Below are 16,685 nucleotides of genomic sequence, written 5' to 3'. Positions count from 1 at the left end.
TCTGCATACCTACCTGACTGTGTGTGTGTCTCTGTCTGCATACCTACCTGACTGTGTGTGTGTCTCTGTCTGCATACCTACCTGACTACCTGACTGCCTGACTGTGTACCATTCCCTCCTCCCTCCTGTAGCTCCCCCCAAGGTGCAGGTGTACAGCCGTAACCCAGGGGATTATGGGAAGGACAACACCCTGATCTGTCACGTGAGTGGCTTCCACCCCCCTGACATCAGCATCCAGCTCCTGCAGAACGGCGTGGAGATCCCCGACGCCAAGCAGACAGACCTGGCCTTCGAACAGGGCTGGCAGTTCCACCTCACCAAGAGTGTTGCCTTCAAACCAGCCAGCGGAGAGGAGTACACCTGCAGAGTCCAGCCACCTGAAGAATCTAGAAGACCTACACCTGGGGTGAGTTACTAGTATAGTTAGTAGTTAGAGGAGTACACCTGGGGTGAGTTACTAGTATAGTTAGTAGTTAGAGGAGTACACCTGGGGTGAGTTACTAGTATAGTTAGTAGTTAGAGGAGTACACCTGGGGTGAGTTACTAGGATAGTTAGTAGTTAGAGGAGTACACCTGGGGTGAGTTACTAGTATAGTTAGTAGTTATAGGAGTACACCTGGGGTGAGTTACTAGTATAGTTAGTAGTTAGAGGAGTACACCTGGGGTGAGTTACTAGTATAGTTAGTAGTTAGAGGAATACACCTGGGGTGAGTTACTAGTATAGTTAGTAGTTAGGAGGAGTACACCTGGGGTGAGTTACTAGTATAGTTAGTAGTTAGAGGAGTACACCTGGGGTGAGTTACTAGTGTAGTTAGAGGAGTACACCTGGGGTGAGTTACTAGGATAGTTAGTTAGTTAGAGGAATACACCTGGGGTGAGTTACTAGTATAGTTAGTAGTTAGAGGAGTACACCTGGGGGTGAGTTACTAGTATAGTTAGTAGTTAGAGGAATACACCTGGGGTGAGTTACTAGTATAGTTAGTAGTTAGAGGAGTACACCTGGGGTGAGTTACTAGTATAGTTAGTAGTTAGAGGAGTACACCTGGGGTGAGTTACTAGTATAGTTAGTAGTTAGAGGAGTACACCTGGGGTGAGTTACTAGTATAGTTAGTAGTTAGAGGAGTACCCTGGGGTGAGTTACTAGTATAGTTAGTAGTTAGAGGAGTACACCTGGGGTGAGTTACTAGTATAGTTAGTAGTTAGAGGAGTACACCTGGGGGTGAGTTACTAGTATAGTTAGTAGTTAGAGGAGTACACCTGGGGGTGAGTTACTAGTATAGTTAGTAGTTAGAGGAGTACACCTGGGGTGAGTTACTAGTATAGTTAGTAGTTAGAGGAGTACACCTGGGGGTGAGTTACTAGTATAGTTAGTAGTTAGAGGAGTACACCTGGGGTGAGTTACTAGTATAGTTAGTAGTTAGAGGAGTACACCTGGGGTGAGTTACTAGTATAGTTAGTAGTTAGAGGAGTACACCTGGGGTGAGTTACTAGTATAGTTAGTAGTTAGAGGAGTACACCTGGGGTGAGTTACTAGTATAGTTAGTAGTTAGAGGAGTACACCTGGGGTGAGTTACTAGTATAGTTAGTAGTTAGAGGAGTACACCTGGGGTGTATTACTAGTATAGTTAGTAGTTAGAGGAGAACACCTGGGGTGAGTTACTAGTATAGTTAGTAGTTAGAGGAGTACATCTGGGGTGAGTTACTAGTATAGTTAGTAGTTAGAGGAGTACACCTGGGGGTGAGTTACTAGTATAGTTAGTAGTTAGAGGAGTACACCTGGGGTGAGTTACTAGTATAGTTAGTAGTTAGAGGAGTACCCCCTGGGGTGAGTTACTAGTATAGTTAGTAGTTAGAGGAGTACACCTGGGGTGAGTTACTAGTATAGTTAGTAGTTAGAGGAGTACCCTGGGGTGAGTTACTAGTATAGTTAGTAGTTAGAGGAGTACACCTGGGGTGAGTTACTAGTATAGTTAGTAGTTAGAGGAGTACACCTGGGGTGAGTTACTAGTATAGTTAGTAGTTAGAGGAGTACACCTGGGGTGAGTTACTAGTATAGTTAGTAGTTAGAGGAGTACACCTGGGGTGAGTTACTAGTATAGTTAGTAGTTAGAGGAGTACACCTGGGGTGAGTTACTAGTATAGTTAGTAGTTAGAGGAGTACACCTGGGGTGAGTTACTAGTATAGTTAGTAGTTAGAGGAGTACACCTGGGGTGAGTTACTAGTATAGTTAGTAGTTAGAGGAGTACACCTGGGGTGAGTTACTAGTATAAGTTAGTAGTTAGAGAGTACACCTGGGGTGAGTTACTAGTATAGTTAGTAGTTAGAGGAGTACACCTGGGGTGAGTTACTAGTATAGTTAGTAGTTAGAGAGTACAGCTGGGGTGTGTTACTAGTATAGTTAAGCAATAAGGCACCTCAGGGGGTTTGTGGTATATGGCCAATATATCATGGCTAAGGGTTGTTTGTTGTGTTGTGCCTGGATACAGCCCTTAGCAGCGGTATATTGGCCATATCCTACAAACCCCGAGGTGCCTTATTGCTATTATAAACTGTTACTAACGTAATCAGAGAATTACAAAATGTTTTGTCATACCCGTGGTATACGGTCTGATATACCATGGCTGTAAGCCAATCAGCATTCAGGGCTCGAACCACCCAGTTTAGACCGTATACCATGGGTATGACAAAACATATTTTTCTCTGTTCTAATTACATTGGTAACCAGTTTATAATAGCAATAAGGCACCTCTGGGGTTGTGGTATATGGGCAATTTACCACGGCTGAGGGCTGTGTCCAGGCACTCTGCGTTACGTCACGTGTTAAGAACAGCCCTTAGCAGTGGTATATTGGCCATATACCACATCCCCGTGCCTTATTTCTTAAATATACCACGTCTGTCACCCAGTTTATAATTAGTATTTAGTAGCAGTTAGTAGTTAGTGTACACCTGCAGAGTCCCTCACCTGAAGAACCTCAAGACCAAACCTGGGGTGACGCGCACACACACACACTGCTACGTTCCAAACCTGGGGTGAGCGCGCACACACACACTGCTACGTTCCAAACCTGGGGTGACCCCCCCACACACACACACTGCTACGTTCCCTCTTTCAGAATCTGACTTCAGTTTGTGTGTGGGGGGTCTTGTAAGTGTGTGTGTGTGTGTGTGTGTGTGTGTGTGTGTGTGTGAGTGTGTGAGTGAGAGTTAATCATAATATATATATATATATATATAGAAGTGCCCTTGACTGACAGAAAGCAACCTTTCCTATTTCCTCTACAGAACCAGATATGTGAGGCTTCGGTGCTCATCCCTGCAGGTGTGTATGTCTGATCATTTCATTTGTAGAGAAACAGTCTATTTATATGGCAGTTCTTTAGCTTTGGTTACTAACCACTGATGGTTTTTATTGTACTACTGTATAGAGAACTGCATAGGGGCTGGGTGATATGACAGGGCTGGGTGATATGATAGGGCTGGGTGATATGATAGGGCTGGGTGATATGATAGGGCTGGGCGATATGATTGGGCTGGGCGATATGATAGGGCTGGGCGATATGATAGGGCTGGGCGATATGATAGGGCTGGGCGATATGATAGGGCTGGGCGATATGATAGGGCTGGGCGATATGATAGGGCTGGGTGATATGATAGGGCTGGGTGATATGACAGGGCTGGGTGATATGATAGGGCTGGGTGATATGATAGGGCTGGGTGATATGATAGGGCTGGGTGATATGATAGGGCTGGGTGATATGATAGGGCTGGGTGATATGATAGGGCTGGGTGATATGATAGGGCTGGGTGATATGATAGGGCTGGGTGATATAGACAGGGCTGGGTGATATGATAGGGCTGGGTGAATGACAGGGCTGGGTGATATGATAGGGCTGGGTGATATGATAGGGCTGGGTGATATGATAGGGCTGGGTGATATGATAGGGCTGGGTGATATGATAGGGGCTGGGCGTATGATAGGGCTGGGTGATATGATAGGGCTGGGTGATAAGATAGGGCTGGGCGATATGATAGGGCTGGGGCGGTATGATAGAGCTGGGTGATATGATAGGGCTGGGTGATAAGATAGGGCTGGGCGATATGATAGGGCTGGGCGATAAGATAGGGCTGGGTGATATGATTGGGCTGGGTGATATGATTGGGCTGGGCGATATGATAGGGCTGGGCGGTATGATAGGGCTGGGTGATATGATAGGGCTGGGTGATAAGATAGGGCTGGGCGATATGATAGGGCTGGGCGATATGATAGGGCTGGGCGATAAGATAGGGCTGGGTGATATGGTAGGGATGGGTGATATGGCCAAAATATCATATCACAGTATTGTTGACGGTATTTGATGTTTTCTAATAATAAAAGTTCTAAATGTGCTTCGTGAGTAGTGTAGTGATGAGCGCGGTTATTTTAACATTAAATTAAATGATCCATGTTACATTGTTACACACAAGGATATACCATAACATTTGAAATGCTTCATTTAATAAAACATCAAACTTTAGAATGCAGTGTTTATGTACGGCGCATTGAGCTACTGCTGCTTCAGACGTCACGTGGCTTTGACAGAACATTGTTTACAGTTGGGCCACTTTAAATGGAGCCTACAGTTCTGAGGACATAGTCATTGTTATATCTTCAAGCTAATTTGTCTCTCATGGGGATGTGGGTTAATTTTACATGAAAAGGCATTTTACTATCATAGCATACCATTGTCAGGGTTGACCGGAGGGCTAAAAGCGCTATCTTCCCCACTTCAAATAGCGGTTAGTCTACAGACGCGCACCAACGGAGGGGCCACAACACTGACACAGATCAATGCAAAACACTCACCAGAAAACGTATTTTGAAACAGAATCAGTTCTATGACATCTCTTTCACTGTTGCTGTTAGCCTAGGTTACTGTTAGCCTAAACACTGTTGCTGTTAGCCTAGGCTACTGTTAGCCTAAACACTGTTGTTGTTAGCCTAAACACTGTTGCTGTAAGCCAGGCTACTGTTAGCCTAAACACTGTTGCTGTTAGCCGGGCTACTGTTAGCCTAAACACTGTTGCTGTTAGCCTAGGCTACTGTTAGCCTAAACACTGTTGCTGTTAGCCTAGGCTACTGTTAGCCAAAACACTGTTGCTGTTAGCCGGGCTACTGTTAGCCAAAAACTCACATATCTGAATAGCACCCTAACAACCACTATCTGGACAGCTGAAAAAAATGCATGATATTATTTGAATAGTGAAATCATTTCAAATGCCCATCCCTAGGGAGGCAACACATACATTCTAAGTGATTTCAATGGGTTTTTCTCCATTCTGATTGGTTTATACTGTTCAATAAAACTTCAACCAAAAATAACCATCTTCAGTACTCGTCATCATTTCTGCATTTCCTCATTTGAGATAATTTCCACACTGCCACGTAGGGCGCAAGATATGGGCAAACAATCGCAGCCTTATTTTTTACCAAATATTGCGATTTAGATCAAAACACCTGGGTGAACTGTTGGAATCATGGAAATAGAATGATTCTTCTAATTCTGTAGTTAGAATATAATAGTGGGCACTTTGAATACAGTGTTGTTTGACAGGGTAGGAACCAAAGTGTTGGTCAGTGTTTTCAGGCGGCACCCTATAATCTTTGGCTACATGGAAATGTTTTCTCTTACTTCACGTAGCTAACATATTCATGCTTTGCGTAATTCCTCTTTGATTTAGAAGATACTGTTGCACAAACAACATGCTGATTTAGGTCAACACTTTCACTGGTACCAGGCTGTATTAGCTAGCTACGCTTGCCATGACGTTTAGCCAACTAGCGATTAGCGGCCAACAATTTATTTTAGCCACAATTTTCTAAGAAAAGACAAAACTAGCCGTTGCAAACAGTAAGATACACAAACTAATAGTGGGAATTATACAACAGCTAGCATAGTTGTCATCGAATTCTTGTTGCTATGTGCTGTATTGACCATGCAGTCTGAACGCAAGACGAGGGAAGTGGTCTCCTCCTGGTCGAGCAACAACTGCGCTGCACTTGAGTGACAGGGGGCGGGCTAGATCTGTGTGGAAAGCGCCGTGGGAGAGCGGGAGAGGAGAGACGACTCAAGTAGCGGAGGAAAGTATAAAACGGACGTTAGACACGGCGGAATAGCGCTCTCATTTAACAAACCTAACGTTGAAATACCGTTATAGAAGGTAACGTAAAAACCCAAACCGGTCTGTGCATCAATACCGGTATATAGTCAAATATGATATACCACCTGGGCCGAGTTGCATACTGTATATGTAAGATTTAATGAAGTAAGCATGAACCATTGTGGAAATGAAATGTGGATGAGATGAATGACCTCTCTTGTTGTTGTTGTTGTTGTTGACAACCACAGAATCCACCAGCCTCCGAGAATCTCCACTCCAGATGCTGTCTATATTCCTGGGAATCTTCACAACACTGTTCCTATCAAAACTCATCTTCACAACACTGTCCTATCAAAACTCCTCTTCACATCACTGTCCTATCAAAATTCTGCAGGTGAAATCTGTGATGACTCCGTCTCTGCACATTGCGACTTGTCATTGATATTGAACATAAATTGTATTTTATTTGAACAGTGCTTGATTTGTGTGGTCATAGCTCATATCTGTGGGATTGTAAATCTGCACCAGAGGAGAACAACCTAATTGCAGCCAGGCTTGTCATTTGTCAGCCTATACAGTAGGCCCAAGCTATGTAGTAATTTCTCTTAGAGATTATCAGGAAATGAGCAAAACTGATCAATCCAGATGTGATTGATGAGAAGAAATGTTGAACTTTTTTTAATCTATTTTTTAAATCGCTTAGATTATCAAGTGCATTCTCTTTTGGTTTTTAAAAACACATCACCAAAATAAATAAAGTCTGACTTAATGGTCGTTGAACTACTTGTCATTAATAACAATAATTTCCTGTTCTATTCTTGTCTAAAAAAAGCGACATGATATTTTGTATGCATTATATTTTATACTATTCTGCTAATTTATCACTTTACTGAAACTAGATGATGTAAAAGTCATGTACCACTGTCTCACCCTGTACTGTTTGGAGCAGACCATCCAATCTAATGTTGAAGAGAGGGTTGCCTCTTCTGTGTAGGTTGAGGGCTAAATCACCATAGAAATATTTCTATATAAATCACAAGCTCTACAGCCAGGACATTAGATCACGTGACGGATTCACGTTATTTCTCTCTCCTCAAGTTCCATGGTCTGTGCCGGTTAAATGATCAGACACACCGTTGTGTGGTCCACTTGCAATAAGAAGCAATAAGCAAGCTGTAATTGTCGACATATTTATTGATTAGTCTGTCACTGGTTTTATGCATGGTTGTTTTCATTTCATGACTTTGTAACAATTTCTAAATGATACAGTGTGCCAATGTAATAACAGTTACCACCTTGTACTCATGATGAACCTTAACAAGCTGTCAAACCAAGAAAGCAAAAATGACGGGTCCATGAAGTAATATAATAATACGCCATTTAGCAGATGCTTTTATCCAAAGAGACTTAACAAGTCATACATGCATAACATTTATTTTATTTTTTACTTATGGGTGGTCCCGAGATCGAACCGACCAACTGATGAGTTGGTCGAGCAACTACAAAGAAAGAGTACAACGGATTGAGCTATTACTCTATTCAACATGATCTATTGAGACGAGTTAAAGCAAAGACAAGTGATGAAAACTGAATCAAGCCATCAAAATGTAGAACACATTAAAACAATAGTTTGATTGTTGCAATCTGATCCAGGTAGTTGTCTTCATCAGTTTATTTACTGAAACGTTTATTTTTGCAGGGAAGGCCCACTGAGACCAAAGTCTCTTTTTCAAAGAAAGCCCTGCTTCACAGAATTGCAGAGGACATAATAAGGAACCAGTGATGAGAATTACAGCAGACAAAGGAGAAATACAACAATACAAAATGTTTAAAAAAATATGTACATTTGTCTGAGAACAGGTCATCTATCAATACCCTAAAATGCCCAAAAGGCACTAGTGCAATGGTTGAACATAAATACTGACATTACAGTATTTGCGGCCTATCTCTGAATTCTTAATAGATGTTGTTGTTCCCAAGACAACCACTGGGTGACATTGTTGTGTTGTTCCCAAGACAACCACTGGGTGGCATTGTTGTGTTGTTCCCAGGACAACCACTGGGTGGCATTGTATTAACTGTATTTGCAACAATCTCCTAGGACTCATCCATAGGCTCATCACCATCTGTCTTGAAAAGAACGTCAAACAGGAAGAGGTTTTTCTGTGCCTCTTCCTGAACTCTTTTCAAAACTGCCTGATTGTTGTCCTCCTTCAAACGGATGACAAAGTTCTGTAAGATGCTGAGCAGTGGGACGGCGTACTCTAGAACACTCTGGGTGCTCTGTGTTCGCTATCCCTCATAGGGAAAGCCACCGAGTATGCATGCCGAACACTCGACCAAGGTCATCGAAGACTGGAGAGCCAGAAGATCCATGGAAGAAGGAGGTGTAATAGGTCACAAAGTCGTCCTTCTCCTGCATCACCTCATCATAGCGATTTTTGTTTTTTTTAATTTCATCATTTATTGTGAAGATTGCATGTCCATTTTCCCGTTTATATTTATTTGCAGCCTCCTCTCTTATCTCCCTGCCAATGATGGAGGTGGGTTCCATTTGTTTCGGTAGTCCACTTGGGTGTCCAATGAGGCAGGCCCCACCGCCTGGTGGAACTTTGCCATATTCACGGAGGAGACCAGGATGGACCTTTTTCTGTTGCTTCTTTTTCAGAGGACACAACTCCAGTATGGCATAGTCCATGTAATGTTTTTTCTGATTTCCATATTCAAAGTCGATCAGCAGGGTTTTGGCTTTGAACACGTTCGCATCCAATCCAGTCGGATCTTCGTAGTTGAACTTCACAGACACATCAACATGCAGCTGCATGTTTTCGCTTACATTTTCACCAAACAGATGTGCATTTGTTAGGATGAAGTTATCAAACAGCACGAAGCCTGTCCCCACAATACTCTGAACATTCCCATCCTTGTCCTGAACACCGCCAACAATCACCTGACAAACGGCGGCACCAAGTTTAATCAATTTCTTCAGTCTGTGAACCTCCGAGAACGTCTGTCTGATTTTCCCGAATTCCTGCTTCATCCGATGCAACTCTTCAGGAAATGTCTTCTTCTGGCTGTCCTCCCCCCTACTTTCCATATGCTTCACCAGACCCTCAAACTGGTTGCGAAGGATCTTCAATATTTCACCATGGTCTGGCATGGGACTGCATTTCCGTTTCTGCTTTCTTTTCGAAGAGGACTCCCCTACATCTGATGTTTCAGTTCTTAGCTTCGATGGAGTCATCTGTGTGCTGTCTCCTTTAGAGACAGGGCTTGGGTCGAACAGAGATGTTTGTGTGGTGTCTCCTTCAGAGGTTACAAGGGGTTTTATTGTGGAGTCAGATGTTTCCATCTTAGTTGCCGTTTTCTCCTTATATTTTGTCAGACAGATTTCAAAGTTTCGACCGTTCAGTTTTTTAGCTATTTGCCCCATTGAAAACTTGCTCCCTGTTAATCGCTCAGAGAGCTGACATTTTTGTTCAAACACAATATTTGAGAAGCGTCCATCATTTTGTAGAGCCTTCTCCACTTCCTCCTTCTGTTTTGCATAGATACATAGAGGTCCGTAGGACTGACAATAATTCTTTATAAGTATTGGTTTTGATTTGCTGTTTTTCCCTCCTGTTGTCTCAACAGAGAAAGTTACATAATTGTCTGTTTCTTCATCCGTGACCCCTGCAGTTTCACCTGTGGCATGTGTGATAGTCTCAATAGTGAGAAGGTCATCCTCTTTGATCAGCCAACATGGAAAGTGCTTCACTATGTACCCCTTACAACTCTTGATGACAATGTCTTTCCCTTTCATTGTCTTCTTGTCCATTTGGTCCTTGAATGTGTCAATAGTTTCAAGTGCTCTCAGTATTGTTCCAGGTTTGGTGCAGGTGATTTCCTCTTTGAGTATGTTATGAGTTGGGCAACTGAAGGAGAATGAGTGACAGTGTTCCGTTTGTGGATAAACCTATAAAATAAAATCTAATATTGATTTTGGCATCGACATTCTTCTGTTACTGACGTTACTAAAATGGTGAGCATAAAGTACTCTGAGATATTTGGCATGCAGAGTCCTCATATTAATAAACAGGATAAATATATACAAACAAGATAAATAAATAAAAATTATTTTGGTCATTTAGCAGACGCTCTTATCCAGAGCGACTTACAGGAGCAATTAGGGTTAAGTGCCTTGCTCAAGGGCACATCGACAGGTTTTTCACCTAGTCGGCTCGGGATTAGAACCAGCAACCTTTCGGTTACTGGCACAACGCTCTTAACCACTAAGCTACCACTAAGATCCCTCTGTCATTGATGCTGATGATACTTTTACTATGTGACCCATCAAAGTCACGCTTAAAACTAAAACAAAAATAACTTCACTTACATTGCTCTCAAGCGGCTCAGACTTCACCATGGCTGCCATTGGACCTGTGAAATGACCTGTGAAATTATTCAACGTTATTTATTAAGTCCATTGTGGTTGATAAGAGGGTCATTCCATCAATAGTGCCTTTTGGGTAATTCGGGCTAATTGTAACAGTGTCATAAAGAGCACGTTCAACTTAATAAAAAAAACATGTTTTCCCATCTCAAGAGGTTGAAGGTCGACTCAGTGAAATGACCTAGCTAGGAGCAGCTGACTAGGGATCCCCTTTCCCCAGCTCATCTGCTTTTACACTATGAATTCAATATTAAATGTTTAATGTTTCTTTTGAAAAAATAATTTATAAAGGAAGTTTCACCGTATTAAAATGAGAGTTCAGTTCACGTACGTAACAGAGATGATCTTAAAATGAGGGACAAATGTAAATTTCATCACGTTAAATAATTAGAAATCTTCAAAAAATGACTGTCAAAGCAACAAAGTAATTAGGCTTTACAATGATGGTCAAAAAGTGGCGAAATGTTTGGGTTAAGTGGGTTCAAATCTTCCTAGAAATAGAAAAAAACATAAGGAGGGACATGTAAAATGCTGTCTTTATTTTAGCAAGTCTTTATTCATATTAAAAATCGGATTTATTGAATTTTCCATTTGGGACTATATCAAAGCACAGTTAATTTAATATAACAGTCTTTTAAAATGCAATATTGTTGCACATTTCTACTTAAAATATCGAAAGGGCAAAAGGCACTCCACCTGTGTAACGACGGAGAACAGGTAGACTGCAGAAGAACAAGGAAGCAGAGGGCCCAGAGAGGGCTTTCAATAAAGACCCAAATACTACAAGATAAACCAGTACCTTCTCTCTTTGGCTTGTAAAATAGGACACCCCACCAGTGGAGCCTATTGCCAGATCCAATGGCACTCAATGACCAGTTAAGTTTTGGTTGAATGAATCCAACTAGCAAAAGTGATTGTACAGTAGCCTACTGCTTTGGTAATCACATCTAAACCAGATAATGTAGAAATGCCCCCCTACGCAGCGAGCCTAGCATACCTGCCCCACCCTCAACTTCTGGATAGGCCCTGGCTAAACCAAATGGTTGTAAATTAATAAAGCAACTGGCTTTTTGGTCAAGCTATAGAAGGCAATGGAGAGAGGGAGAGATATAGTTATAATAATTATTATAAAATGTCCTTGTTTTACATTTTACAATTTGGTTGAGTACATTCATATGTGAAAATCCCAAATGATTACTGTAATGTGAACCAAACAGTCTCTTATGATGACATGACTAGTACCTACAACAGGTATGTTCAAAAGACAGTGGTCAATTTTCGAAAGGTTTTGGATTGATAAACTTGTGTTATTCCCACGATACTATTATGTACAGGGTGTGTTCGTAAATGCAATCTGGAGTGCCAGAGTGCGCTCTGGGCGTTCGTAAATTCTGAGCGTTGTCATTTTAATTACGCGTTTGTTGCCGACGTTTACTGACACAGGCCATATTCAACGGGTGTTGAGCGGTCGTAAATTCATCAGTTATTCTGCGCGCTGGTACACAGACGAGAGTGCTCTGAAATCGGAGTAGATAGCCAGAGTGAATTTACGAACGCACCCTTAATGTGACATTCAGGGCCCTATTTTAACAAACCTAACACAATGGTACATCTTAGCGCTGGCGTTAGCCTTATAGGTTCGGGGGTGGTGGCCGAAATATTTTTTATATTTTCACAACCTGAAAGGGCAGGGTTTTCACTAAAGAGCTGGGTTTTGATGAATAAACAAGTTATGGGTGTGGACGCTTGGCCCCACACTGGCCAATCAGAACGTGCTCCAAGGCTAAATATGTGGTTGCTTCAAGTTGTGTCCTTACGGTCTTTTATGTATTGCGTTGTCATCAACTCCAATGTTTGTCCGTTATAGCCTAGTTTGTTAAATAGCCTGCCCATATTTGCTAAATATGTTTTACATTTTTTGCGGTCCACATTGTTCTTATTACATTGCTTCAACAAGTCCGGGCGATAACGGCCTACACTATTAACTCGAGCTTTGTTCCCAAGTTTCTAAACCATCCCAAACCATCTTCGGTATAGTGTCGCCATGATATTTGAATTGAGGAAGCGTGATCATAAATCATTAGGATATTTTAGCGATCCGCAGTAGCCGTCCTAAATGGCCGCCAGCCTTCAGATGTGAGCTAAACAGCGTACTTGCACTTGATATGTGTTTTTAGGCTATGGACGAGAAAGTGAACTTGTCATTTCCAAACGCTTAGCTCAGTTGTATGCTGCTTTGCGATCTATTAACAGCAAGGGTTGCATTAAATAGGCTCAATATTTTTTTTACTGATGTATTTGGTAATATTCAAATCACAAAACATATGAACAAAAGCATTCACTGTGAACGTTGATACATACATTCATATATAGGCTTTTGGGCAGCACTTCGTTCAATTTATCGAATCAGTTATTGTTTTCTTGCTCAAACCGCGAGCAACACCTGTCAAACTCAGACATTTCTCTCAAAACACAATTTACATGTATGTCATTTAGCAGACGCTCTTATCCAGAGCGACTTACAGTTAGTGAGTGCATACATTTTCCCAGCTCCCTCTATGCGGAACAAACCCACTACAGATTCCCTTCACTGACTCAACTCATTTTCCACCCACGCTGAAACCACAAGTGGATCCGCTAAAAAGGCCAGGATCCACTCTCCAAAAATGTCACTCCTACTGGACCGGATTATTCTATAACATGTCCTTCGATGCAAGGCTCGGGCTCCGAGCTCTTCACTACACCTTCCAGTCCACTTAACCCTCCCTCACTCACTTTCATTTCACTTCCCGCCCTCGACATCGTGTCCTGCTCTCGACATCGTGTCCTGCTCACTGTTTCTACTTGCCACCAGTCCCCCCCCACTATAATACAGTAATTTCACAATTACTCGGTTATATTAACCAGTACACACTTCACAACTCTTATACAGACTCGTCTACATATAGATAACATTGTCCAAATACTATTTTGTAACATTATGTTTGTTTACAGTACCAACCTGTAAAACAGGAGCAAAGTTGCGACAGGATAACGTTCGCTTCTTTCCAGTTAGGCTTCTCTCAGAAGAATGAGGAAGTTCCAGCAGTTCGTTCAAAACCGTTCCACATGTGAAGACAAAACGAACCGTTATCTCCTTCTACTGGCAACAATAGGTATAAGTACATTTCAATTGGAAACCATTGGGAGGCCTCAAGTAATACCTAGAATGAATCAGAACGTTAAATATTCCTCTTAAACAAAATAAAAACACAAATAAAAAAACAAACGTGACCATACATTTCACGTGCGTCACAAATGCAATTGAGATCCTCCCTTTGATTCCTTGTTCTGTACAGTGTAGGCTACTCTTCACTGATAAACTGTGTTCTGTTGGGGATGGTCTGTGTTCTGTTGGGGTTGGTCTGTGTTCTGTTGGGGATGGTCTGTGTTCTGTTGGGGATGGTCTGTGTTCTGTTGGGGATGGTCTGTGTTCTGTTGGGGATGGTCTGTGTTCTGTTGAGGATGGTCTGTGTTCTGTTGTAGATGGTCTGTGTTCTGTTGGGGAGGTCTGTGTTCTGTTGTTGATGGTCTGTGTTCTGTTGTAGATGGTCTGTGTTCTGTTGAGGATGGTCTGTGTTCTGTTAGGGATGGTCTGTGTTCTGTTGGGGTTGGTCTGTGTTCTGTTGGGGTTGGTCTGTGTTCTGTTGGGGTTGGTCTGTGTTCTGTTAGGGATGGTCTGTGTTCTGTTGGGGTTGGTCTGTGTTCTGTTGGGGTTGGTCTGTGTTCTGTTAGGGATGGTCTGTGTTCTGTTGGGGTTGGTCTGTGTTCTGTTGGGGTTGGTCTGTGTTCTGTTAGGGATGGTCTGTGTTCTGTTGGGGTTGGTCTGTGTTCTGTTGGGGTTGGTCTGTGTTCTGTTGGGGTTGGTCTGTGTTCTGTTAGGGATGGTCTGTGTTCTGTTGGGGTTGGTCTGTGTTCTGTTGGGGTTGGTCTGTGTTCTGTTAGGGATGGTCTGTGTTCTGTTGGGGTTGGTCTGTGTTCTGTTGGGGTTGGTCTGTGTTCTGTTGGGGTTGGTCTGTGTTCTGTTAGGGATGGTCTGTGTTCTGTTGTAGATGGTCTGTGTTCTGTTGGGGAGGTCTGTGTTCTGTTGTTGATGGTCTGTGTTCTGTTGTAGATGGTCTGTGTTCTGTTGAGGATGGTATGTGTTCTGTTAGGGATGGTCTGTGTTCTGTTGGGGTTGGTCTGTGTTCTGTTGGGGTTGGTCTGTGTTCTGTTGGGGTTGGTCTGTGTTCTGTTAGGGATGGTCTGTGTTCTGTTGGGGTTGGTCTGTGTTCTGTTGGGGGTTGGTCTGTGTTCTGTTAGGGATGGTCTGTGTTCTGTTGGGGTTGGTCTGTGTTCTGTTGGGGTTGGTCTGTGTTCTGTTAGGGATGGTCTGTGTTCTGTTGGGGTTGGTCTGTGTTCTGTTGGGGTTGGTCTGTGTTCTGTTGGGGTTGGTCTGTGTTCTGTTAGGGATGGTCTGTGTTCTGTTGGGGGTTGGTCTGTGTTCTGTTGGGGTTGGTCTGTGTTCTGTTAGGGATGGTCTGTGTTCTGTTGGGGTTGGTCTGTGTTCTGTTGGGGTTGGTCTGTGTTCTGTTGGGGTTGGTCTGTGTTCTGTTAGGGATGGTCTGTGTTCTGTTGGGGATGGTCTGTGTTCTGTTGGGGATGGTCTGTGTTCTGTTGGGGTTGGTCTGTGTTCTGTTGGGGTTGGTCTGTGTTCTGTTGGGGTTGGTCTGTGTTCTGTTGGGGTTGGTCTGTGTTCTGTTGGGGTTGGTCTGTGTTCTGTTGGGGATGGTCTGTGTTCTGTTGGGGATGGTCTGTGTTCTGTTGGGGTTGGTCTGTGTTCTGTTGGGGATGGTCTGTGTTCTGTTGGGGATGGTCTGTGTTCTGTTGGGGTTGGTCTGTGTTCTGTTGGGGATGGTCTGTGTTCTGTTGGGGTTGGTCTGTGTTCTGTTGGGGATGGTCTGTGTTCTGTTAGGGTTGGTCTGTGTTCTGTTGGGGATGGTCTGTGTTCTGTTAGGGTTGGTCTGTGTTCTGTTGGGGATGGTCTGTGTTCTGTTAGGGTTGGTCTGTGTTCTGTTGGGGATGGTCTGTGTTCTGTTGGGGTTGGTCTGTGTTCTGTTGGGGATGGTCTGTGTTCTGTTAGGGATGGTCTGTGTTCTGTTGGGGTTGGTCTGTGTTCTGTTAGGGTTGGTCTGTGTTCTGTTGGGGTTGGTCTGTGTTCTGTTGGGGATGTATGTATTAAGCCTCTCAGAGTAGGAGGGCTGATCTAGGTTCAGTTTTGTCTTTTAGATCGTAATGAATAATATTATATGGAAAGATCCTAGATCAGCACTCCTACTCTGAGACTCTTTGTGGATAAGTGCCCAGGTCCCCCCTCTGTCCTGTAATCTTATTAATTGTGATTAAAAATAAATAAATCTAGTTGATCTTTAATTTTATGCACTTTGAGATTTTTCTTGTATAATGGAAAGCGCTTTTGCAAATGTAATACATTATTATTACATAGCATATATCTATCTGAACGTTCCAAAACGTTGCTTTCCGCTGAACGCGCCCCAGAACAGCAGAGTGGAGGAGGAGAGTCAGCATGTGTTGTAGGACAAACAAATAAAAACGTTTTAAAAAATAACAAAATGTTAACAATTGCCTGGAAACACACACACACTGCTACGTTCCAAACCTGGGGTGACCCCCCCCACACACACACACACTGCTACGTTCCAAACCTGGGGTGACCCCCCCACACACACACACTGCTACGTTCCAAACCTGGGGTGACCCCCCCCACACACACACACTGCTACGTTCCCTCTTTCAGAATCTGACTTCAGTGTGTGTGTGGGGGGTCTTGTAAGTGTGTGTGTGTGTGTGTGTGTGTGTGTGTGTGTGTGTGTGTGTGTGTGTGTGTGTGTGTGTGTGTGTGTGTGTGTGTGTGTGTGTGAGTGAGAGTTAATCATAATATATATATATATATATATAAGTGCCCTTGACTAACAGAAAGCAACCTTTCCTATTTCCTCTACAGAACCAGATATGTGAGGCTTCGGTGCTCATCCCTGCAGGTGTGTATGTCTGATCATTTCATTTGTAG

The 16,685-nt window shown here is 43.0% G+C and overlaps 1 protein-coding gene and 1 long non-coding RNA gene across 2 annotated transcripts in view; one reads left to right on the top strand and one right to left on the bottom strand.

Moving 5' to 3' along the window:
* Window positions 1–6,612, top strand: part of LOC121555419 (beta-2-microglobulin-like) — a 44,136-nt gene extending 37,524 nt beyond the window's left edge. Inside the window, exons 2-5 of the mRNA XM_045221523.1 lie at window positions 132–406; window positions 3,286–3,322; window positions 6,390–6,444; window positions 6,475–6,612. Coding sequence (XP_045077458.1) covers window positions 132–406; window positions 3,286–3,322; window positions 6,390–6,444; window positions 6,475–6,583 — 476 coding nt within the window. The 3' untranslated portion in view covers window positions 6,584–6,612. The remainder of the gene's footprint in view (window positions 1–131; window positions 407–3,285; window positions 3,323–6,389; window positions 6,445–6,474) is intronic.
* Window positions 6,613–9,733: 3,121 nt separating this feature from the next.
* LOC121555420 lies at window positions 9,734–14,005 on the bottom strand. The gene is made up of 3 exons (XR_005997909.2): window positions 13,578–14,005; window positions 10,520–10,575; window positions 9,734–10,099 (listed from the first exon to the last, which is right to left on the bottom strand). It is a non-coding gene; the product is annotated as an uncharacterized LOC121555420 (long non-coding RNA).
* Window positions 14,006–16,685: the final 2,680 nt, after the last annotated feature.

The sequence above is a fragment of the Coregonus clupeaformis genome, chromosome 7, assembly GCF_020615455.1.
Source record: "Coregonus clupeaformis isolate EN_2021a chromosome 7, ASM2061545v1, whole genome shotgun sequence".
Taxonomy (NCBI): domain Eukaryota; kingdom Metazoa; phylum Chordata; class Actinopteri; order Salmoniformes; family Salmonidae; genus Coregonus; species Coregonus clupeaformis.
The sequence above is the reverse complement of the archived record's forward strand: the minus strand, read 5'-3'. Positions and strand labels throughout refer to the sequence as shown.